Raw genomic sequence first — 24341 nt, 5'->3', positions numbered from 1 at the left:
GAAATGACTGAGATGAGGGTGACCAGAAGGCCCTACAGGGCAGCGGACATTTGTGCTGGTCTCAGAGGAATCAAAAGAAAACCACAAGAGGACTCGGGGGTGAGGAGGCAGAGATGTTTAGGGCAGGTAGTAGCTTCCTAGGGCTGGTATAACCAGGTGCCCCAAACTGGTGGCTTAGAATAACTTATCCTGCCACAGTTCTGGAGGCCAGAAGCCGAGAGTGAAGTGTTGACAGGGTTGGTTCCTTCTGGGGCTGTCAGGGAGAGTCTGCTCCAGGCCTCTCTCAGAGCTGCAGGTGGTTTGATGTCAGCCTTTGACATCCCTCGGCTTCTAAGTGCATCACCATAGCCTCTGCCTTCACTCACCTGGCGTTCCCCCTGTGTGTGTCCGTATTCAAATCTCCCTATCAGATGAGGAGTCACCTAATGACTTCACTTGAACTCAAAAGCCTTAGTAAAAACCCCATCTCCAAGCAAGGTCACACTCTTAGGCACTGGGGGTGAGGACTCCAACACAGCTTTTCTTTGGTGGGGGAGCACAAGTCAGCCCATAATAGGGCAGGATTAGTAGACCAATTTGGACAGAGCAGAATGCTTGAGTAGTTTAATAAGGGAAGTAAGGTTGGAAAGAGCATTTCAGGCTCCACTCCTGGAGTCTGTCGATCCCTGTAACTAAGGTGTTGCAGACGAATCAGCTGGTTTTCCATACGCAGGAGGTATAGAAGTAACCACAGGAAGGGATCAAAGCTCTCTCTGTGAGGATAAAGCCCCCATAGACTGGATCAGCCTGAATTTCTGTTTCAAAGGTCAGAAGTCCTACTCAAATTAGGTTAAGAAAAATGTAAAGAAATTCGGGCTCACATAAGCGAAAATTCCAGGGGCAGGTCTGACTTTGGCTTCAGGCAAGAATAGATCTAACATTTCAGGGCCTTCGTGTGGAGGTCGGGGCTCCCCCTGTCACAAACTTGCAGACTGGCAGGTTGGCCACAAACACCTCCCACTCACATCCTACCCTCCGAGGGCTCCAGCAGAAGAGACTGTGCTCCTGCAAGCTCTGTGAGAAAACTCATCTGATTGGTCTGGCTTGGGTCCTGGGATCATCTCTGAGCCAGTGCCCAGCTGAAGGAAGGGTGTTCCTGAGTCACAGGCTCACACTTGCATATCTGAAGCTCCTGGAATAGATTCCCCACATGAGTGTTACCAGAAAAGGGTCCCAATTCAGACCCCAAGAGAGGGTTCCTGGGCCTCACGCAAGAAAGAATTTGAGATGAATCCATAGAGTAAAGTGAAAGCAAGTTTATTAAGAAAGTAAAGAAAGAAAGAATGGCTACTTCATAGGCAGAACAGCAGCATGGGCCACTCAGCTGCTTCTATTTATTGTTACTTCTTGATTACACGCTAAACAAGGGGTGGGTTATGAATGAGTTTTCTGGGAAAGAGGGAGCAATTCCTGGAACTGAGGGTCCATCCATTTTTAGACCATATAGGGTAACTTCTTGATCTTGCCATAGCATCTGTAAACTGTCATGGAGCTGGTGGGAGTGCCTTTAGCATGCTAATACATTATAATTAGCATATAATGAGCACTGAGGACCACCAGAGGTCACTCTTGTTGCCATCTTGGTTTTGATGGGTTTTCCCGACTTCTTTACTGCAACCGGTTTTATATAAGTGGGGTCTTTATGACCTGTTCTTTGTGCCAGCCTCCTATCTCGTCCTGTGACAGAATGCCTAACTTACTGGGAATGCAGCCCAGCAGGGCTCAGCCTCATTTTCCACAGCTCCTATTCAAGATGGAGTCGCTCTGGTTCAAACAACTCTGACAGGAGGAAGGGCTTCTCTTGTCCACAGAAGGAAGCGGGTGATAGCTGGCTTAGATGACTCACTGGCTCTGTCTATCGACTCTGGGCTCGGTCCTCACTCATCGCTTACCTAAGTGCTGGGCTCCTAATAGGGAGGATCTCAATAAAACTTTGCCCAAATCAGAATAAATGGACAAGTAAGGGAGTATTTTTTCAAAATGTGGGTGACTGGAAGTTGTGAAGTTCTGAGACAGTTCTGGAAAAGGTACCCATACCTTTCAGAAGCCCAATTAGCCTTGAGGAAGGAAGAATGTTGCCAAACAAGGAACTCTTTTGTATTTAGGGCTCTCAGTTTTTCTTCAATCCTTTTTGAGAACCTTGAAGGCATAATTTGTGTTCCAAAACAAAAGGGGCTTTAAAGTCCTTTGAAAAGATGCCCCCCCCCCCCCCCCCCCCCCCGAGGTTTAGGGCGTGTTGAATAGCTCTTAGATAACAGCTTGCGAGTAAGTTAGCTGTAAATGAATGCAAAATACATGTTTTACCTTTGCTTTGAAACTGGCAGGTTTGGAAATCAAGGGGAAGGCAGCTTGCCCGAGGCGTGGTCAGCCTCCACTCCCAAAAGGAAAGGGCTTGAGAAATAAATCACTGAGGCATCTGGCTAAGCCTGAATGGCTTTGCTTTCTTGTCTGGACAAAATGCCAGTTGTACTCCCACGTTATTTCCCTTCCCATAACAGTTATTTGTTTGTAATCGCATGACTGGAAAACCATTTGTGAATATTAAAGCTGTATTTTCAGTGCTTGAGTCTATATGTGATTTTTAACTTATTGCAAGTGGCCTCTGTTCTCAAGGGTGAAGCCAGTCTTTAAGTGAACCTTGATCAGTTTGGGTATGGCGCTTGTGACCTGTGGCTGTGGGGATGCAGGCACAGGGCTGGCTCAGTTGATGGCAGATGTATGTAACACGTGCTGAGTATTCTCAAACTGTGAATGTCTACAGAGCCAGCTGGGATCCTGTTGCAGTGTGGTTTCTAATTCAGTAGATCAGGGCTGGATCTAGCGAACAGCCAATGCTACTGGTCTGTGGACCACAGTTGGTGGCACAGATCTGGCCTCGCTGCCCCACATACCACAGAGTGCTCATCCCCCCCACGGCCCTCACTGCCTCTAGAGTGGCCCTGGGAGCCACTGGGTTAAACAGACAGCTGCATGGTTCCCACATTGCTCACACGGTTTCTAGGGCTGCGGGTTCTCTGCATTGGAGGGAGCACAGAACAGAGCAGGAAATGCACATTTCCAGTGTCATCTTCCTGACAGAGATGTCACCAGGCTGGCTGGGAGACCTCAAGGCAGATGGAGTGGTCCATTCATGGCTGCCCTCCTTCTTGCTCTTGCTCCTCCCTGTCCTATCCTCTCTTCTCTGTGTTCTTGGGTTTTGTAATTATATAAACCATACACACTTACAGGAATGCAGAGAGGGAGTCAATTTATATGGAAGGGAATCAAGTGAAGAGCAGACATTGCCTCCCTGACCCCCGAATCCCAGTCCCCAAAGGTCAGCTCTGTTAACACATTCTGATTATATCCACTAGGGTGCTTCAGCTCCCACAGCAGAAACCCCAGTTCCCACTGGCTTAGCTGCAAAGGGGGGTCTTTATCTTGTCCAAAGTTGGGCTCTGGGGTTGGTTGATTCAGTTGTTCTTAGTGTTACTGGAGTTCTCTGACTTCTACTGTGGGTCATCTACACCACAGAAGTCATCCTGAGGCTAGTTCTTCTTGAGGTCAGATGGCCATAGTAGCAAGTGGGCAACGTGCTTCTGCATTCTTACTGCTGGGGAGAGATTGTTACTCAATCCTCCTCTGTGTCAATCAAGTCCTTCCCTTCAATCTGGATCAATGACAGTGGCCAGTAGATGCTGTGTTCTAATTGGCCAGTCATGTTGGAGCCCTGGAGCTGGGGACTTGAGATCTTCCTAGAGTGGGAAAAGGGGATTCCGAAACATAGGGCTTTTTTAGGAAGGAAGGAAGGGGAATGAATACTGGGTAAGGGGCTTATAGGGTCCACATCCTTCCAGAAGTCTCCATGCATATGTGTGGAGTCTTGATATTCATTCATTTATTTATGTAGTGCTGACAGCTTGCTGGGTGCATAGATTTGTCCCATCTATGCTAACAATAAACCATTGAGAGAGGTACCATTCTTTTTCTTGTTCATGGGTAAAAAAACCAAGTCAAACACTGTGCAAGTAACTTGCCCACTTACATATTCATACGGCATGTAAGTAGAAGAGTGGCGATTTGAACCCAGGTATTCTGGCTCCACACTCTTAACCACTGGGTAATTTGGACTCCTAAGTTGCTTCCTGTAGTTTGGTTTTCTCATCTCTGAACCAACCTTAGAAGCTAGAGATTGGACTGCACTGTCCCTACAGTCCCCATGTGTCTCTAACAGAGATGCCATGGGAGATAGAAGGATGGGAGTGAATTCAAAATCATGTTTCTGTCCCTAGATCCTAATAACTATTATCACCGCCGGAACGAGATGACCACCACTGATGACTTGGATTTTAAACACCACAACTATAAGGAAATGCGCCAGGTAAGACCCAGATCACAAAGCCTCATGCCAGGAATTCATCAAAAAAAGCAACATATTATGTGTCCATAAGCGCTTAAATTTTTTTTTTCAGAAGTTGATGATTAGGGATCTGAATGATCATTTGATGTGCCGAAGACACACTAAATGCTTGTCATTTCAAGATTTGGGGTTCAGGTGACCAGAGGAAGGCTTCCTGGCTGGCAGATTGTTGAAACACAATTTGAATCCAGCTTCTTCTCAGTTAATACTGTAGATCTTAAGAATTATTGTGGTTTTGAGTGCTATTTAAGGATGTTGGTCAGATGCAGAGTTGAAGAAGAAAAAGGATCTAGGATAACACGATAATAATAGCGGAAAATATTCACATAGGACCAACTTAATGTACATGACCGTGTTCAGTCCTAATAACTCTAGAAGGGTAGGGACTGTTGTTACTGTTATTTGCAGATGGGAAAACAGCACGGAGAGACTATAGCACTACCCCTTATTATTCAGATTCTCAGAGTTTCAATCTTGGTTGCATATTGGAATCACCTGGGGAAATTTGTAAAGCTAGTGATAATTGAGCCCCATCTCAAGCCAATTAAAGTAGAATCCTTAGGAGACAGGAGCCTGGGGATCCAGATTTTTAAATCTTCTTTTTGTGATTCTGCTGTCCAGCCAGGTTTCAGAACTACTGGTTGATAGCTTCATATCTCTTAGTATTGTTAGAAAGAAAAGACAATCCCAGATGAGATTTTTCCCCAGATTTAATTATAGAAACCCAATAGTTCTGAGCTTTTGACAGCATTTGCATACTGAGTGCAGAAGGGGGAAGGGATAGGGTGTTTATTAGGACAAGCTAAAAAGGCAGTACCTACGCTAAGTGCGGTGCCTATGAAATCCTGTTCTGCGCCCACCCCCAGCAGGTGCTAGAAAGCATGGGGAGGAGCTGGCAAATGAGAAATCCTTAGAGAGCTAAGAATCTGAAGAGACAGAACATGCAGAAATGTCCTTCTGAATACATTTACAGAACAAGGATCCACCAAGGGCAAATTAACATGGCTCAAAGGGAGGGCTTGTAGGTGCTAAGGGAGGGGAGCAGCCATCCAGTACAAATGTGGAAGATGTTTCTGAGGTCAGAGTAATTAAGTGGAGCTCCAATCCCATGGAATGAACAAGCCTGGTTTGTCTTGATGTAATCTAACTTGAGATACTCACACAGCTTCCAGACACCTGTCAGCACAGACTTAGAGGTGGGATGTGCTAAGAAATATTCTTGCTGTCTTGCTCTTCAGAAATCAAGATAATGTGTTTGGACTTGAGGGCTGTGAATCATCCCTGCTGCTCTACATTTTTGGGGTATTTATATGGCTCTGCTCGCCATTCCATTTTATGGAGCACTGATGTGTTAACTCCGCTTTGCTCACTGGACGTCTCAGCACAGCTTCTTGAGCTCAGAAATGAGACAGATATCAACTCAGTGCAATTAATGTCAAAAGCAATAAATCTAAATGCATTTAAAATGAGTGGCTTGCACAGAGACTTTAGGTAGCTGTTATCTGTAAATAGTTGTCTTGTGTGGAGACTTGGGGCTCTTTTCTCACAAGGAGAGCAAGCGGAGTATGCTTCATTACCCTAGGCAACTCTCATCACTACTGGAGCCAAGAGGGACCTTTGGATAATCAGTGCAGCCCCCTCAGGTGACACTGGAAGACCCCTTTGAGATCCCACAGCTCAGCAGTTATCAACTAGAGACTGTCCGGGAGAGCACCCATCAATCCTGAAGAGTCTTCAAGCCAGAAATGATTTGCCATTTGGATTCCTGGCTCCTGGGGATGGGAAAGAAGTCAACATTTTGAGCAATTTCCCCATATGGAGTCTGCTAGGTTACTGCAGAAATCTTTCTCCCTCGGGAAAAACTTGTTCATTTTTCCTACTATTGAAAGAGACATTTACAACAAACCAAAAAAATGAGAAACAGAAGCAGGAAGCAAGAAGTGAAAATAGAAAACCTTATTGCATTGTACGAGGAAGATAATGAGGGGACATGTGACTCTTGTGCAGACAGCACTGACTTGCAAGGCACAGTTCCAGGCAGAGGGGAGCTGCAGGTGGTTGGGTGGAGAAGGGAGGAGGAGAGGAAGGAGAAAGTCCTGACATTGACACTATAAGGCGGAGAAAGGGAATTGTTCCAAGAAAATACGGAGGACCTTCATAGCGTATGTTGCAATTTATTCTTGCTTAGTTGCTGGTTTACGTGTACATTGCCTGTCTCCCTCACCTAGGGCAATGAGGGAAGAGACCCTGTCATTTTACCATCCATAGTGTGCACTTGATCAAGGTGTGTGTTTGAGGTCCTTACAGTCATGGGGGATGGGAGAGAGAAGGGAGCCATCTGCTTGGCCTTGGTTTGGGAGGCTTTGGTTGCAGAGGGGGTCAGCTGTCATCCAACGTGCGTGGCTGGCGCTGCCAGGCAGGGGTGGAGGGAGGGTGCTCTGAGTAGAGAGGACAGCAAGAGTGAAGGCATGAGGTCGGAGCCGACAGGTGTGTTCTGTGACAATTTGAAGGTAGCTGGGAGGAGGCTGGTCCTGAGTGCCAGGAGAGGCTTTTATCCTGATGCGGGGGTCTGTGGAGGTTCTTTAGGTGCACAGAGCTGTCTTTCTGAAAGTTGTATGGAGGGCTGGCCCGTGGGCCTGAAGAAGGTTGAGAAGAGAGGCATTTCTGAGGCAGGCTGCCCAGTGGAGGTCACCTATTGGAGTGAGTTGGGCCTGGTGGGGAGAGAGAGGGGCCTGGTGTGCTTCTGTGGAGAAAAGGAAGAAGTGATTTTGAGGACAAGGTTAATGACCTTCTTTGGTTTGGTCACAGTGTTGTCAGGTCCCAAACGCCCAGAAAGTACTGGCTGACGGCCCATATGTAGACAATGTGATGTGGATAGAAAAAAGTAACATAGGCAGACATGGGCTGGAAGGCAGCCATCTAATGACATTGATTTCCAGGGCACCTAAGGATGGCTGGGGACATCAGGCTGTGGGGACCATGGCTGACCCACCCACTTGTACCACGCTCAGCCTGACCCTGTGGGGACAGGAAGCCAGGGCAGAGCAGCAAGCCTGCACATTCAGATACACCTAACTCCTTTCCTTCCCTCTTCCCTTCTTCTGGAATTTCTTTTCCATTGGGCAAGGTGCGGTGCCTGTTTCTCAGGCAAATGAGGAAAGATGGCAGAAGAGAACTTTCCTCTTCCCTACTCTCCTCTTTAAAAAACAAACAAACAAACAAACAAACAAAACAAAACAAAACTTGCATTCACTGGATAAACAACATTGTGTCAGCATCAAATGCAAACCAAAAGCCTAAAGACAAATCCTCCATGAACCCACTACTCTAAAAAAAAGGCAGTTTTCATTTTCTCCCCATTTCCATGTGGTGTTTGAACTTCTGTATTCACAGAGTTCCTACGGTTTTGATGAGAGGATAGTTATATCTTGGCCCTGTGTTTCTCAACGAATATTGGATCATTAGCCATTTTCCATGCTGTCTTCATAATTGTGATAGTGAGGTTGCAGAATGTTCTGGTGAGTGGATGCATCATACTTTTCTCAGCTTCTTTCCTGCTCTGGAACATTTGGATATCTCCCAATTCATAACTTTTCATGAATACAGACAAAGTATGAAACCTGCCACAACAAGTGTCAGTGTGCATAACATTTTACCATCTTTATGAAAAATTTCCCTCTGATATTTTGCCAGAAATTGAGGCTCTTGATTCTCTCTCCTTCAGTAGAGAGTGAAGCAGCAGAACCTGGGGTTCAGTAGACACCAGGATGCAAAGTTTATTTCTATCTCAGAGTTGGGAAAACAGAGTCTTGAAGAGACCAAGAGTCTTGCAAACCCTGGTACTTTCTAAGATGATGTTTCTCAACATTCTTTTTCATTAATACCCACCTAGGGAAAGTTTTTAGACTTCTTTTCTTTTCTTAATTATCCTCCCCGCATTATATTAAATATTAAGAAATAGGATTTTGCTAGATAGGGTTGAGCTTTGGGGGAACACAAAGCATTGTAATACCTAAGACTTTTTTAGCCACAATTTTCAGCCCCTTGGGGTGATGTCATCCCTTTTGAGAATACATGCTCTAAGGTCATGGTGAAAATTCTATTCCTTACTCTGACTGAAATCATCAAGACCCAAACATTTACCACAAAGACTCAAACTCCAAAAAACCATCTTTGACCCCTCTCAAGAATAATTGTATTCCCTTACAAGAATTAATTGTGTTTAAACGGGAAACATCATTCCTGGGGATGTTCATGGTTGCCTTGCTGAGAAGAGCAGAGTGGGCCGCCACCCAGGTCTTTGATGGTGCTGGTAGCCACTGGAGAGATGCTTCCTGGCATTGCAGAGGGCCACTGTGCAGAGAGAATTGTAGAGAAACTTCACTGAGAAGAAGATTTTTCAAAGGCCCATGGTCTCATGTGGGAAAGATGCTTATGATACCATGGCACAGTGGCATGCACTTTGTTAACCAATACTGTGCCTTCGGTGGGAAAGTGTGGCTGCTATGAAAGTACAGTGATAGTGGGTAGAATATAAGGAGGTGATTCTGATGACTCATGGCCCAAGCATCCCCCCATGCCATAGCTAAGTGTGCATCTCAAGGGAAGATGATGCATATCTTCTTCCAGTGTCAAGGTCATGATCACTAGTACTGACAGCACATTTCTCCTGCAGCTAATTGGAAGGGGGTGGGGTAACAGTGAAGGAAGCCAGCCTGGGCTGAATGCTTGCATTCATTGCCTAGTTCGTGATGAGCCACCTGGCTTTATGTCCATAGAGCTAGTAGTCACTGATCTGAATGTAAGACAGTGAATTGCCTGCCAGATGGGATTTGCTAAGGTCAATGCTGTTGGCTGAGAATGACTGCATCAGCAAGGACTAGTACATGGGGTCTCAAAGGAGATGGCAAGTATGCTGTGGCCATCAGAATGATCACAGTGTGCAGCAAATAAAACAAGCAGCAGGGATGCACTGGTTCTCATTTCTCTACTACACCTTCATGGACAGATAGGGGTGTGGGAAGAGCCCTGAGATGCCAAAGTCCTGGCTTCTCCTGCTCCCAGCCCGGTGACCCAGGGTAAATTATTCGATGGCTTTCTGGGCCTTAGTCTCCAAGTCTGTAGAATGGGAAAAATCTTCTCTGCCTTCTCTACTTTACCCGCCAGTCATGATGATAAGACTTAGTAGAGAAATGGAGCGTATTCTTACTGTTCTTGTTAACACAATTGGTGACGTGATTACTGTGTCTTTTGTTAAAACATGCTGCTGTTCATATGTGGCCCCCTGCTGTCCCTGCAGTGTCTGTCTTCGTGGTGATGACTGTAGAAGCTACATGTCCTTTGCCTGTTGCTTCTTCATTTATGATGGGTTTCTGTTGTAGCATTCTTGGGAATAAGAGTCTTTGTAGCCAGCTTTCTCTCAGCTAAATATTGTGACACAAAGTGAGTTATCATAAAGGGAAGCCTGTTTTAACCCCTGGAGCAGTAAGAGAGTTAGACCCTGAATTCCAAGTCAAGGCTGCACCTGTCACCTCTCGTAGGCAGGTCATAAAAGCCAAGCTATAGCAGCAGTAAATCTTCCCACTCCTTTAGAAACGCTTCTTGATGCTCATTAAACCACTCTTCCCAGTCATTACAGAATGTTGTGTTATGAAAGGCATATGAAGCACACAGTCATATAACTCCAACGTATCATAAATTTTACATAATACCAATTTTCCAGTTCTAATAGATTTCAACCCACCATAAAATTTGCAACAGATTTGTTTATCTACACTTTACAAGGACATTTTATGGATAATTCGGTTGAGCCGATTTTTTGGCAGCTTGCTAGAAAGCATTCAGGTCCACACCGCCTCACTGTGGGCTATGCCCTTCCTCTGTCCTGTTCCAGCTCAGCTTTCAGAAGGCCACGGGCCTCCCTAATGGGCACCTGCCCACCGGCCACCCTGGCCAGGATGGCCTTCCTGTGTGTTTCTGCAGCACCTGGGCTTCCTTCCTGGTCTTTAACACACTGTCATGAAACTGTCCCTGGAGCCCTCTGGCCCCTACTGCATGGTCTGGTGCCTGGCTCAATAAAGAGATGCCCTTTGAATCAGATCTTCTTTCACTTGGGTATTGATAAACAAATTTAGCCTAGCAAATCACAGCTACTTGCAGTGAACTCACAGGTACTCGTTCAGTGACATGAGGCAAGGCAACCTCTAGGCAGAGGGTGTCTCTGGCCTTTGACCTTTAGGGTAGCCTTTTCTCCTATGACTTGCAGAGCCCTTGGTACCCCCTTTGGCCCCTGGTCTCATTTTCCCAGACCTCAGCTATCAGTGTGACGAGCTGACTAAAAAGACAAAATTCAGAAAACAGCATGTATTTATTTCACTTCCTTGCTGAAGCCTGCTTTTCTTACCGTTTAACCCCATGATTCCTGTTGTCATGGTGACCTGGTGCTCTCCTTACTTACTGGCAATGAACTGGGTCATTGCATGCCTCTTATTGGCTGTGTGCTGCAAGCTCCAGGAGGGAAGAAGCAGTGTGTATTTGCTCAACCCAACAATGTAGATGCTCATTAAATTATGAGAAAAAGTTGATATCAAGATATATATTTATTTGGTCAGGCATACAAGATAAAAGGCTGAGTCTGTCTCCTCAATGATCTGCAGTGTAGTGAGTGGGCAATAAGAAAACAGGAAATCGTAGTTGAAAAGTAATAACCACCGCTGAGGGAGGTGAGAACCGCAACCAGGGAGGTGAGAACCACAACAAAGGAAGTGATAACCACAACCAGGGGAGTGATAACCATGATGAGGGACCTGATGACCACAATGAGAGAGATAAAAACCACAACCAGGGAGGCAATAGCCACAACCAGGGAAGTGATAGCCACAACCAGGAAGGTGATAACCAGAACCAGGGAGTTGATAACCACAGCAAGGGAGGTGGTGACCACAATAAGAGCAATATGAACCACAACCAGAGAGATGATAACCACAATCAGGGAAATGATAACCACAACCAGGGGAGTGATGACCACAGCGAGGGAGGTGATGATCACAGTCAGGGAGGTGAGAACCACAACAAGGGACGTGGTGACCACAAACAAGAGAGGTAAGAACCACAACCAGGGAGGTGAGAACCACAACCAGGGGAATGAGGACCACAATGAGGGAGGTGATGACCACAACAAGAGCAATAAGAACTACAGCCAGAGAGGTGATAACCACAACCAGGGGAGTAATTACCACACCCAGGGGAGTGATAACCACAACGAAGGAGGTGATGACCACAACCAGAGAGGTGATGACCACAACCAGGGAGGTGATGACCACAACCAGGGAGGTGATAACCACAACCAGGAAGGTGATAACCATGACCAGGGAGCTGATAACCACAATGAGGGAGGTGTTGACCACAATAAGAGTGATAAGAACCATAACCAGAGAGGTGATAACCACAATCAGGGTAATGATAACCATGACCAGGGGAGTGATGACCACAAAAAAGGAGGTGATGAGTACAATAAGGGAAGTGATAACCACGACCAGGGAGGTGATGACCACAACCCAGGAGGTGATAACCTCACCCAGGGGAGTGATAACCATGACCAGGAAGGTACCAACCAAACCCAGGGAGGTGATAACTACACCCAGGGGAGTGATAACCAGAACAAGGCAGGTGCTGATCACAACCAGAGAGGTGATAACCACACCCAGGGAGGTGATAACCGCAACCAGGGAGGTGATGACCACAACCAGGGAGGTGAGAACCACAACAGTGAAGGTGAGAACCACAACCAGGGTGGTGATAGCTATAGCAATGGAGGTGATAACCACAACCAGGGAAGTGATAACCACGACGAAGAAGGTGATGATCACAACCAGAGAGGTGATAACCACAACCAGGGAGGTGATAGCCATAATCAGGGAAGATGTCACCGTAACCAGAGAGGTGATAATCACAACCAAGTATGTGATAGCCACAACCAGGGAGTTGATAGTCACAACTAAAGAAGGTGTATTACTTCATTCTCATGCTGCTATGGAGAAATACCTGAGACTGGGTAATTTATAAAGAAAATAATTTTAATTGACTCAGGGTTCTGCATGACTGGGAAGGTCTCAGGAAACTTACAATAATGGCTGAAGGCACCTCTTCACAGGGCAGCAGGAGAGAGAATGAACGCCGAGTGAAGGGGGAAGCCCCTTATGAAACCATCAGATGTTGTGAGAACTCACGATCAGAAGAACAGCATGAGGGAAACCACCCCCATGATTCAATTACCTCCCACCTGGTCCCTTCCATGACATGTGGGGATTATGGGAACTACAATTCAAGATGAGTTTTGGGTGGGAACACAGCCAAACCCTATCAGCAAGTATCTCAGTCCATTCATGCTAAAATACTGTAACCTGAGTAGCTTATAAATAACATAAATCTATTCAGAGTCCTAGAGGTGGGAATGTCCAAGATCAAGGTACTGGCAGATCTAGGGTCTGGTGAGGGCTCAATTTCTGGTTCACAGGGCCATCGTTGTGCTGCATTCTCACATGGCAAATGAGCAAACAAGCTTCTTTGGGCCTCTTTCATAAGGACACTAATCACCTCTGAGAGGGTCCAGCTCTTCATGCATTGGGGATTAGGTTTCAGCCTATGGATTTTGGGGGACATAAACATTTGGAGGATAACAGGAAGTGATAGCCACAACCAAGCGGAAAGCATGGGACGGGATGGGGGCAATGGCCAGGAGTTTCTTCCTAGGCGGGTGATGGTAGAGCAGGTGCTGGAAGGAAAGTAGGCATTATCTAGGGCAGAGGGATATAAGGAGAGTGTTCTGGGTAGAGGCGATAGCAGCTGGGGTGTGCAGAATGTGGATGCACTTGGGAGGCTGTGGAGGAAAGCAAGAGGTTTCCGTCTTCTTGGGAGCTCTGTCCTTTTAGTGCATATTTTTCCTTGGGAGCTCTGTCCTTTTAGTGCTTAGAGTTTTGGATTCACTTTGTTTTTCAGTTGATGAAAGTTGTGAATGAAATGTGTCCCAATATCACCAGAATTTACAACATTGGAAAAAGCCACCAGGGCCTGAAGCTGTATGCTGTGGAGATCTCCGATCACCCTGGGGAGCATGAAGTCGGTGAGAAGGGGCCCTCTGGGATGCTTGGCCCCTTCATCTTTGGTACCCATGTAAACAGTTAGGAGATTGTTCACCCTATGAGAAGATTCATGCCACAGGGCATCAGCTGTCCACACCACTGCTATCTCACGTAGACAGATTCTGCACATGTTGGCTCTGTGAACCACTCATCTTATGATATGGACTATAGAATTATTTACACTGGAAATACCCATCTTCTCTCCAAAGGGAGCATATTTCATTCTCTGTCGTCCACCTCTGAGACCAACCACAACAGCCAAAGAAGAAAGTGGCTGAGGTGGGCAGGACAGAACTTCTTCCTCCTTCAGGATTCCCTGATCGTTAATGGCTCATATTAGAGGAGCTTCTCCCGCTTTTTAAAAAAATTCAATTCCATTTTTAGATATTTCCTGTTTTCAGCCATTTCCCATTCAGTCACTCCCCAGCCTGCACTTCTATAGGTCGGATGGGCTTCTCTGTTTTTCTTTTTGGTAAATCTGGGAGCTCTTTAGAAATCTGCTGATATCTAGGTACAAAGATTTGTCCGATTTACTTGAACATTCATCAAAGTCTCAGGAGTTCCTCTCAGGAGGTTCTTTTGTTTTGTTTTGTTTTAGATGGAGTTTTGCTCTTGTTGCCTGCCGGAGTGCAATGGCACAATCTCGGCTCATGAAGCCCTCTGCCTCCTGGGTTCAAGCAATTCTCCTGCCTCAGCCTCCTGAGTAGCTGGGATTACAGGCATGTGCCACCATGCCCAGCTAATTTTTGTATTTTTAGTAGAGACGGGGTTTCTCCATGTTGGTCAGGCTGGTCTTGAACTCCCGACCTCAGGTGATCCGCCTGCCTTGGCCTCTCAAAGTGCTGGGATTACAGGAGTGAGCCACTGCACCCCGCAGGTGTTTATTTCAAATGATAAAAACTTTATCTTCTGGTAAAATCACATTTCCTCAAAAGTAGCAGCTTTGCCAATAAGGGAAGGAAATGTGTTGTCAGCTTGAGCCCAGCACTGATAAATGCCAGGCCCTAGTCCTTTCTGGCTGCTGTAACAAAATTGGGAAATTTATAAACAACAGAACTTTATTGCTCACAGTTCTGGAGACTGGGAAGTCCAAGGTCAAAGCATGGGCAGATTCAATGCCTGGTGAGGGCTGTTCCTCTTAAGACCCCTTCTTGTCTTACATGGCAGGAGCAGAAGGTCAGAAGTGCCTGGCTAGTTCTCTGGAACCCTTTTATAAGAGGAGTAATCTTTTTATCACTTCCTGAAGGCACCACCTCTTTTACTTATTTTTCCTTTTTTTGAGACGGTCTCATTCTGTCTCCCAGGCTGGAGTACGGTGGCACGATCTTGGCTCATTACAACCTCTGCCTTTTGGGCTCAAGCAATCTTCCCACCTCAGCCTCCTGAGAAGCTGGGACTACAGGTGTGCATCACTATGCCCAGCTAATTTTTTTGTTTGTTTTTTGTAGAGTTAGGGTTTTGCCATGTTGCCCAGACTGGTCTTGAATTCCTGCACTGGAGCCCTCTCCCAAAGTGCTGGGATTATAGGTGTGAGCCACTGTGCCCGGCCGGCCCCTCCTCTTAATACTCACGTTTGATCTTAAGTTCCAGCATATGAATTTTAGGGGGACACATACATTAAACCATAGCACCCTAAGATTTAAAAGCTGAGCTTTGAAAGAAAAAATACCTACAGAAAGCCCACTTTACACTGCGTCATTGCTGATTTGCCCTGATGGACTATTTTCTGCTTATATTCATTTGTCTTTGTTAAACTTAATAGGAAGTTATTTTAAGAAAAATAATTGCCTCCCAAAAGAGAGGCACTGATTGCTATGGCTTGTGCTCAACTTGTAAATGTTAAGCCCTAAGCACTATGCTGTTTGATCGGTTCTTGGTAAGTAAGAATGGACATTATTACCCTGTGACAGGTGTCATGTCAGATTTTTCTACACATTTTCTTACATACCTGACTCTCTGGGAATAAGACAGTTGTCCTGATGTCATTTTAGAGGTTTGTTTGAAAGAACAAATAGGGCTAAAATGGTAAGCTTATATTATTCAAGACTTTCCCCCTAACACAACATGACAAGCACTGTTTGGCCCTAAGTGTTTCAACATGAACCTGTGCTTCTCTCTGTCTTTGAGTAAAGGTGAGCCCGAGTTCCACTACATCGCGGGGGCCCACGGCAATGAGGTGCTAGGCCGGGAGCTGCTGCTGCTGCTGGTGCAGTTCCTGTGCCAGGAGTACTTGGCCCGGAATGCGCGCATCGTCCACCTGGTGGAGGAGACACGGATTCACATCCTCCCCTCCCTCAACCCCGATGGCTACGAGAAGGCCTACGAAGGGGTAATGGCCCTGGCCCATCTCACCCAATAGGATGTGGGCAGCGAGGCCCCAGCTCCAGAGTATGCCCAGCTCCAGGGTTATGCAAAATTCCACCTTACGAGCTTTATTTATTTATTTTTTGAGTCGGAGTCTCCCTCTGTCGCCCAGGCTGGAGTACAGTGTCACGATCTCCACTCACTGCAACCTCTGCCTCCTGGGTTCAAGTGATTCTCCTGCCTCAGCCTCCTAAGTAGCTGGGATTACAGGTGCCCGCCACCACACCCAGCTAATTTTTGTATTTTTAGTAGACAGGAGGTTGGCCAGGCTGGTCTCAAAACTCATGACCTCAGGTAATCCACCAGCCTTGACCTCCCAAAGTGCTGGGATTACAGGTGTAAGCCACCATGCCTGGTCACACGAGTTTTATTTTTGAGTGTCTCTGCTGAGGCAGGGAAGCCCACAAGGTTTATGAAAGGTGCAAAGCAGGCACTGAGAATGATGGTGGCCTTGAGAGGTGGACGTGCCAACAAACTGGAGGAAGTGAAGATGAACAGCAGTATTGCTATATACATAATGATAATGGAATCCAGTAGTACCACTTTATGTTGGCTAAGCACTTAATCATGGCATGTGTTAGCCTTGATTATTGCCTTTAATCTTCTCATCAGTCTTCTGAGGAAGTTGTTTTATTATTCTGATATATTCTTTATATTTTATGTTCCAATTATGATATAGAACATATTTAGGTTATAGGTGTGTATAGAATATGCACATGTACAGAATTATGTATAAAGAGAACATAGAGTATAGTTAGTATTATGTTGTGTTGTGTATTGACAGTGATATATCACAATACCTGGGAATAAAATGGAAAATTATATTTAAACAATGGTACCTATCAAATACAAGCTTTACAGTATAGAAATGTGGTCGCATTTATTGGTGCAGATATAGTCAGTTAGGAATTTGCATTGTTAAATAGTGAGCCAGAATCATGGGCAGGAAGGGAGAATGCATTACTATGGTGGCCAGTGATACTGCAATGATGAGTTCATTGCTACCCAGAGGTTCACCTGGCCAGTATGGAAGAGAGGAAGGTAGGGGTGGAAGAAGGAACCTAATGCTTTTTAAGCACTTCCACATGGCAGGGGTGGTTCTCTGAATTCCCTCTTTGGAGTAATTTGACTGAACTATCTAGCACCCACCAGATATTAATAGGAAGTTTTTCAATATTCTCCTTTGGATGCCATCTTTGGGTCAAAGGGCATCCAGAGGCTTAGAGACCCTCCCCAAGGGGAAGTGGAGACAGATGCATCTTGTATGGTAGAGGGTCCGCGTTGAATGCAGCCTGTGCCTTCTTCACACTCTCACTTGTCTCCAGGGCTCGGAGCTGGGAGGCTGGTCCCTGGGACGCTGGACCCACGATGGAATTGACATCAACAACAACTTTCCTGATTTAAACACGCTGCTCTGGGAGGCAGAGGATCAACAGAACGGCCCCAGGAAAGTTCCTAATCACTATATTGCAATCCCTGAGTGGTTTCTGTCGGAAAATGCCACGGTGAGTCAAAATACCCCTCATCTATAAAGCAGCAAAAGGCCAGGCTTAACCCCCATTGGTATTTGCTGAGGATAGGACATTTAAGAAAGAGACAAAACCATTTTTTTTCTTTCATGTTTTCTCCAAAAGCAGATAAGTGTGCTAGATAATAACTACCTTTTAGGTGGATATTTGGGGAGATTCTTCATAGAGGAGAAATCATTTAATTATATGTCTTAATAAGCACATGGAGGTTCAGAACCAAAACAATCTCCCCTGAATTGCATATGTTTGTTACTACCTTTAATATCTTTCTCACTGTCGGTTATATTACTAAGAAATTATCCTTAGCCCTTACTGATTGCTTAATATATCTTAGTTTTATTTTAGTACATCCCCTTGGGTTTACTACATGTGGTGTTTCTTTGGAAACAAAAATGAAATTAGATGAGAAATATTTCGCCAGATTTCTTAGGTCTTGTTTTACAAAGAGTATGTTGTAGAAGAAATAATTCTCCCGTACCTCTTGTTGTCTTTCCTGGGCATCATAGTTGAGCTCTGTACTCTGATTTTTTGATTGTAAACATTCTTCAAGAGTTCTACCTTTATTGATATATAAGTTAGTGTTGGGTTCAGCTGCAGTCACAGAAAAATCAAAATAGTGCCTTAACAAGGTAAAAGTTTCTTTCTTTCTTCACGTGAAAGTACCCTGGAAGCCAGCCAAGGGCCAGCCAAGTAGAAGCCTGGTAATCATGAGGAACCCAGGATTCATCTCTGTCTCTGTCTCTGCCATGTCAGCATGTGGCACTCATCTTCAAGGTCATAATCCAGGGTGGCAGCTGGTGCTCCAGCTGTCATGTCTCTGAAGGAACAGGAGAGAAAGGGCTTGGGGAAAAGAAAAAGTTCTTCTCTCAGATAATTCAATTTCCTATAAGCGGTTCTACATAATGCTTCTGCTTAACTCTCACTGGCCAAATTCAGTTGCACATGGTATTAGCCACTGCAAGGAAGGCTGGGAAATGCTATATTTTAGACAAGCAAATTGCAAGCTCAAAACGAACAAACAACAACAACAAAAGATTGGACTTCTCCTACTGGGGATTAAAGGGAGCTGGAGAGAGGACAGCAGCTCTCCCTTGGCGTTCCAGCCCCCAGCACAGCACATGTGGGTGCCACTTACTGGAAGAGGAGCAGCAGGGTGGGCTCCTTTAGTGACCGACAGTCCAGGGTCACCCAGGCCCTCAGGAAGTGAGCAGTGGGGTGATGAAGACAGACAGCAGCAATACCACTTGGTTCAGTTAGGATGCCCAAGGGTGCTGATGTGGGCAGGAGACTAGGGAGGCCCCTGAGTCTTCTGTCTTCTAAATCTGCTCTTATGTTTCCCACATAACCTGTTGTAGTTGTTTTTTGCTCATTTGTTTGTTTTTCCACCTAACATCCTAATGACACCAGGCAAAGTTGAGATTTCAAGCTATGTTATACTTTGGGAACACTTAGACCAAAATTGGAATTTGGTTGCCGGCTTTCTTAGACACTAGGCTATAAGAGCTAAGCAATCCTTTTAGCACAATTGTGCAGAGTCTCTGGATGTTCAGTCTTTGCTTTTAGACTAGAATTTAGTTATTTGACCTTGTTGTCTAGAACTATAAGGAGAATTACACAATTCTATCATCACCAATAGTTTTCTCAATTGTGACTACACTAGATAGATAAGAAATCAGCAAAGATAAAGATTTGAGTAACAAGGCTAACAGGCTTGACATAAGGGACCTGTAAGAATTCTATAACCAATGATGGCCGGGCGCGGTGGCTCACGCCAGTAATCCCAGCACTTTTAGAGGCCGAAGCCAGCGGATCATGAGGTCAGGAGATCGAGACCATCCTGGCTAACATGGTGAAACCCCGTCTGTACTAGAAATACAAAAAATTAGCCGGGCGTGGTGGCGGGCCCCTATAGTCCCAGTACTTGGGAGGCTGAGGCAGGAGAATGGCGTGAACCCGGGAGGCGGAGTTTGCCGTGAGCCCAGATGGCGCCACCGCACTCCAGCCTGGGTGACAGAGCGAGACTCCATCTCAAAAAAAAAAAAAAAAATTCTATAACCAATTATTAGAGAATATTCTTCTCAGTAATCCTGTAACATTTGAAAAAATTGATGATAAACTGGGCTTATAAGGGACATCTCAACAAATTTCAGAGAATAGGTATCAGACAGACCTTGGTCTCACCACCATACAGTTAAACTAGAAGACTGTAATAAGATTAATGAAAACTTCTTTATGTATTTAGAAAATAAAAAACCTCTAAAGAATAAGTCAAAGAAAAAAATACTGACAACTAATAAATAATTAGAACTGAATAATAATGAAAAGATTACATATGAAAATTTGTGGATTATAGCAAAGTATAGTGCTTTAGGAAAATTTATAACTTTAAGTTATTATATTGCAAAGGAAGGCTGAAAGTTAACTAACTTAAGAAGTTAGCAAATAAATAAGTAACAGAAGAAACCCAAAGAAAGAGAGATTAATTTAAAAACAAGGGCATTGGGAGGCTGAGGCAGGCAGATCACTTGAGGTCAGGAGGTCAAGACTAGCCTGGCCGACATGGTGAAAGCCTGTCTCTACTAAAAACACAAAAATTAGCCAGGCATGGTGGTGCACAACTGTGGTCCCAACTACTTGGGAGGCTGAGGTAGGAGGATTGCTTGAACCTGGGATGTGGAGGTTGCAGTGAGCTGAGATTATGCCACTGCACTCCACTCTGGGCAACAGAGTGAGACCCTGTCTCAAAAATAAATAAATAAATAAATAAATAAATAAATAAATAAATAAATAAATAAAAAGCAAGGGCAAAAATGAATGAAATGATAGAAAACAAAGAAATAATATGAAGTGATTTGTCTATAGAAAGGTGTGTTTGATCAAATTTAACAATTATTCACAATAATATCTCGTCAAATTTTGAATATAGCTTTTAGTGTGAGGAAGGCTATTTTAGGTGAGATACAAATGGCATTAATCATAAAAGATTAGTAAATTCGATTACATGGAGGTAAGAAAGCCTGTTCCTCAAAAGATTTGAAAAACTGTGACAAGCTAAAAATTGGGAGGAGTTATTTATAAATTACATAAGTGAGAATGTTGAAAATTTAAAAGCTGAAGAATAACAAATAATAAAAATATGAACAATTCAGTAGAAAAATGGACAAAAGGTAAGAAAGGAGGAAACAGAATTAATAAAAATGACAAGATGTTCTACCTCACTAGTACTAAGGAAATGCAGATGAGAGAACATTATATGTCCATTGTTTGGCAAAAGTAAAAATCCCCCCAGTGTGGGAGGGAATACGGGACAGATTTCTTGTACCTTGTGGATGAGTATACATTGTAGATGAGTATACATTGTGGATGAGTATACACTGGCGTAATGATATTGGAAAATAATTTGATTACCTTGTAAAGTAGAATATTTTTATATCCTATGCCTCTGCAATTTCACTTCTGGTGATATGTGCAAGATAAATTCCAACACATACGTACCAGAAGACAGTAAAAGAAAGTTCAAAGCAACACTCTTCATCATAGCAAAAGATTGAAAATTACCAATGCCCATCATCTAAGAATAGGTATAAATGCATTAAATGGGATCTCCATATTGAAGTGAAAAAAAGCCTGAAAATAGCTTTATTCAACAACAGGATGAATATGGGAAACACAAAATTGAGTGGGAGGAAAAAAGAAATTGCAGAAGGCAACCAGCAGTATCGTTGCGCCCCTCCACTCCTGCCTTCTTTTTTTTTTTTTAGATCAAAAGCAAGTAAAACCAAATGGTATATTTTTCAGGTATACACATATGGGATAAAACAAAAGAGAGCGAATGAGGATCACATCACTTAGGATGCAGTAGGTGCCTCTGAGTGGGAGGCAGGAGGGTGGATACGTAGGATGACGTAGGCACACAGAACAGAAATTGTTAGTGAGGTCTGTGGTTGGATGGTGGGTTCACAGGTGTTTTCCATGTTGAAATAAATAACAGAAGGGAATCCCAGCACTTTGGGAGGCTGAGGCGGGCGGATCACGAGGTCAGGAGATCGAGACCATCCTAGCCAACATGGTGAAACCCATCTCTACTGAAATACAAAATATTAGCCAGGCATGGTAGTGTGCACCTGTAGTCCCAGCTAGTCAGGAGGCTGAGGCAGGGGAATCGCTTGAACCCGGGAGGCAGAGGTTGCAGTGAGCCGAGATCGCACCACTGCACTCCAGCCTGGCAACAGAGCAAGACTCTGTCTCAAATAAATAAATAAATAAATAAATAAATAAATAAATAAAATATGAAGGGGACCAAGCACAGACCAACAGTGATACTGTGTAATGAACTAAGCTCTCTCATTGGTCCAATCCAGGGCCCCTGAGGTGTTTAAAGAAAAACAACAAAACTTAATGAATCCCAAGTCCATCTCATCCTTTACTCAGTTTTCTATACATCATGGTGAAATGATTTCCAATGTCTGTTGTCATTGTCAATTTGATCTTACTGAGATTATCTTCACAGAGATTAGCAATTTATGATAAATACTTGTTTCACTGATCAATGTTTGACCATATCAAACTTTCAAATTTTAGCTTTTAACATGGTTTTCTTTTTTTCTTAAATGTTATTGTTAAACGATGTCAAACATACGGAATTAGGGAGGAAGCTGCCCAGGATCGCCATGGACCCATCTCAGCTCTGACACTTACCGATTCCTGTTTCATCCACATCTTCACTCACTTTCTCCTCCTCCCCCAGGTTACTGAAACTAAACCCAGGCATCATAGCCTTTCCTTTGTAAAGATTTCAGTAGATATCTCTGAAAAATAAAGGCACTCTTTTTACAACCATAAGGCGTTACCATTACTATATCAAAATAAAGTATTCCTTAATATTGTCAAGTATCTGGTCAGTGCTCACATTTCCCCGTTATTCCCCCCTCCCCAAGGTTGTTTAAATCAAGATCCAAACAAAGCCCATTCATTTGATTGGTTTATGAATCTTTCTAAGTCTCTTTCACATTTTCCCAGAATTGATTTTGAAATTCTAAACTTTACTAAGATTATTCCATAAAAGCACTGCTTTTCTGACTACATCCCTGTTTGACAGCTGGGGAGAGAAAGCGGCTTCCTGCTCATTTTACTTGTCTATTTGGGATGTTCACAGGTGGCCACCGAGACCAGAGCAGTCATAGCCTGGATGGAAAAAATCCCTTTTGTGCTGGGCGGCAACCTGCAGGGTGGCGAGCTGGTGGTGGCATACCCCTACGATCTGGTGCGGTCCCCCTGGAAGACACAGGAACACACCCCCACCCCCGACGACCACGTGTTCCGCTGGCTGGCCTACTCGTACGCCTCCACGCACCGCCTCATGACGGACGCCCGCAGGAGGGTGTGCCACACGGAGGAGTTCCAGAAGGAGGAGGGCACTGTCAATGGGGCCTCCTGGCACACTGTTGCTGGAAGTAAGCCTCCCTCTTGGGGAGAGTGGGCTGCAGGCACAGGAGGACGCTGCAGGGGTCTCCTCCTGGCCCTCTCGGTATCACTACTGTCCCGTTGTCACTAAGTGGTGGCTGCCATGGTGGAGCACTTAGGACCTGCCAGCACTTTCCTAAGCACAGCACTCAGGCTCTCCTTCCATCCTGGCCCCAGTCTCCCTCTCCAGTGTACAAAGGAGGTAACAGGGGCTGGAGACCCAAAGGGATCTGCTCGAGTAAGAAAGGCACAGGGCTGGGGTCTCTGACTCCGTGGCCTGTGCTTAGCCTCCAAGCTATTCAGATTTGACAGGGTCAGAGATGGATAAAATTGGAGTTAATGGTAATAGTGGACAAAACAAAAACAAAGACAAAAAAAAACCCAACCTAGTGAAGGGGTGGAGAGCATGCTGGTGCTGGCGCCGGAGCCTGAGTTTTTCTTTTCTTATCTGTACGAGCTCTTCTGTTCTTGGGTGATGTCCTGAGCTGTAAACCCACAGAGGGGGCCAGGCATCCATCCCAAGCTCAGCTGTGAAGGGACTGTGAGCTGCAGACTGAACCTGTGGTGAGGACGGTTCCATTCATACCTGCTGTCCTCCAGTGGCCAGCGGACCGGCCCGTCACACTCATACCCACAGCCTGTGGTCAACACTGACTGTGTGCTGCATGGGGAATACAAAGTATTGCTCCTGGCATCCACTCAGCACTGTAGAGGCTTCCAGGAGAGACTTCAGAAATTCCCCCACAGCAGCCAGAGGGCCCCGCGGTCCACACGTCAGGACAAGCACTTGGTTTCCTGTCTCAGGGCTGTTCCCTAAACCAGGAGGGATGAGGATGTCCCATTTCCGAAGTCCCTCTGCATGGACTGCAGGACCCCGGCCATAACGCTTCTTGCTTCCTTCCTTCGCTTTGTGAGGGTTGCCCAAGCCATTGATGAATTTGCAAAATATTTTCACGTCAGACTGGGGGTTCAAATCCCACTCTGTTACTTAGTTGCTGTGTGATGCAGGGCCAGTTACTTAACCTCTCTGAACCCTTGCACTTTTTCATTGGTAAAAATGGTCATGATGAAGAGGGGGAGGAGGATGGTGGTAGTAATACCAGCTCCCTCCAGGAAGCTGTGAGGATTATGCAGGTGGAACATGTGGATGTGCTTGACGTGTGGCTCACAGAAACAGTCGCGATAAGTTCCAGTCCCCTGCGGACTCCCCTCTGCAGTAACACGCTGCTGTGAAACCTCATATGAGCACATCCTTATTGTCGGTTTCACTGTACTGATAAGCGTTAATATTGTTTGACTTTGTTAGAAACTCAGCCTTTACCTACTTTTCAAGTATGTTCCCACCTTTGGGAAAAGAAAAACAAAGTAGAAATACTTGTTTCCCTGGGCATTTTAAAATATGTGCAG

At 45.0% G+C, this 24341-nt stretch overlaps 1 protein-coding gene across 2 annotated transcripts in view; it reads left to right on the top strand.

Annotated features, from left to right (window-relative positions):
• CPXM2 (carboxypeptidase X, M14 family member 2) overlaps positions 1-24341 on the top strand; it is a 146686-nt gene that overhangs the window by 107467 nt on the left and 14878 nt on the right. For both annotated transcript variants that reach the window (XM_007964327.3, XM_007964326.3), the window contains 5 exons: positions 4311-4399; positions 13436-13559; positions 15711-15907; positions 17268-17447; positions 22627-22924. In XM_007964327.3, the coding sequence (XP_007962518.3) occupies positions 4311-4399; positions 13436-13559; positions 15711-15907; positions 17268-17447; positions 22627-22924 (888 nt within the window). The remainder of the gene's footprint in view (positions 1-4310; positions 4400-13435; positions 13560-15710; positions 15908-17267; positions 17448-22626; positions 22925-24341) is intronic.

This window comes from Chlorocebus sabaeus, chromosome 9 (genome assembly GCF_047675955.1).
Source record: "Chlorocebus sabaeus isolate Y175 chromosome 9, mChlSab1.0.hap1, whole genome shotgun sequence".
Lineage (NCBI taxonomy): Eukaryota > Metazoa > Chordata > Mammalia > Primates > Cercopithecidae > Chlorocebus > Chlorocebus sabaeus.
This window is presented reverse-complemented; position numbering and strand designations above follow the sequence as displayed.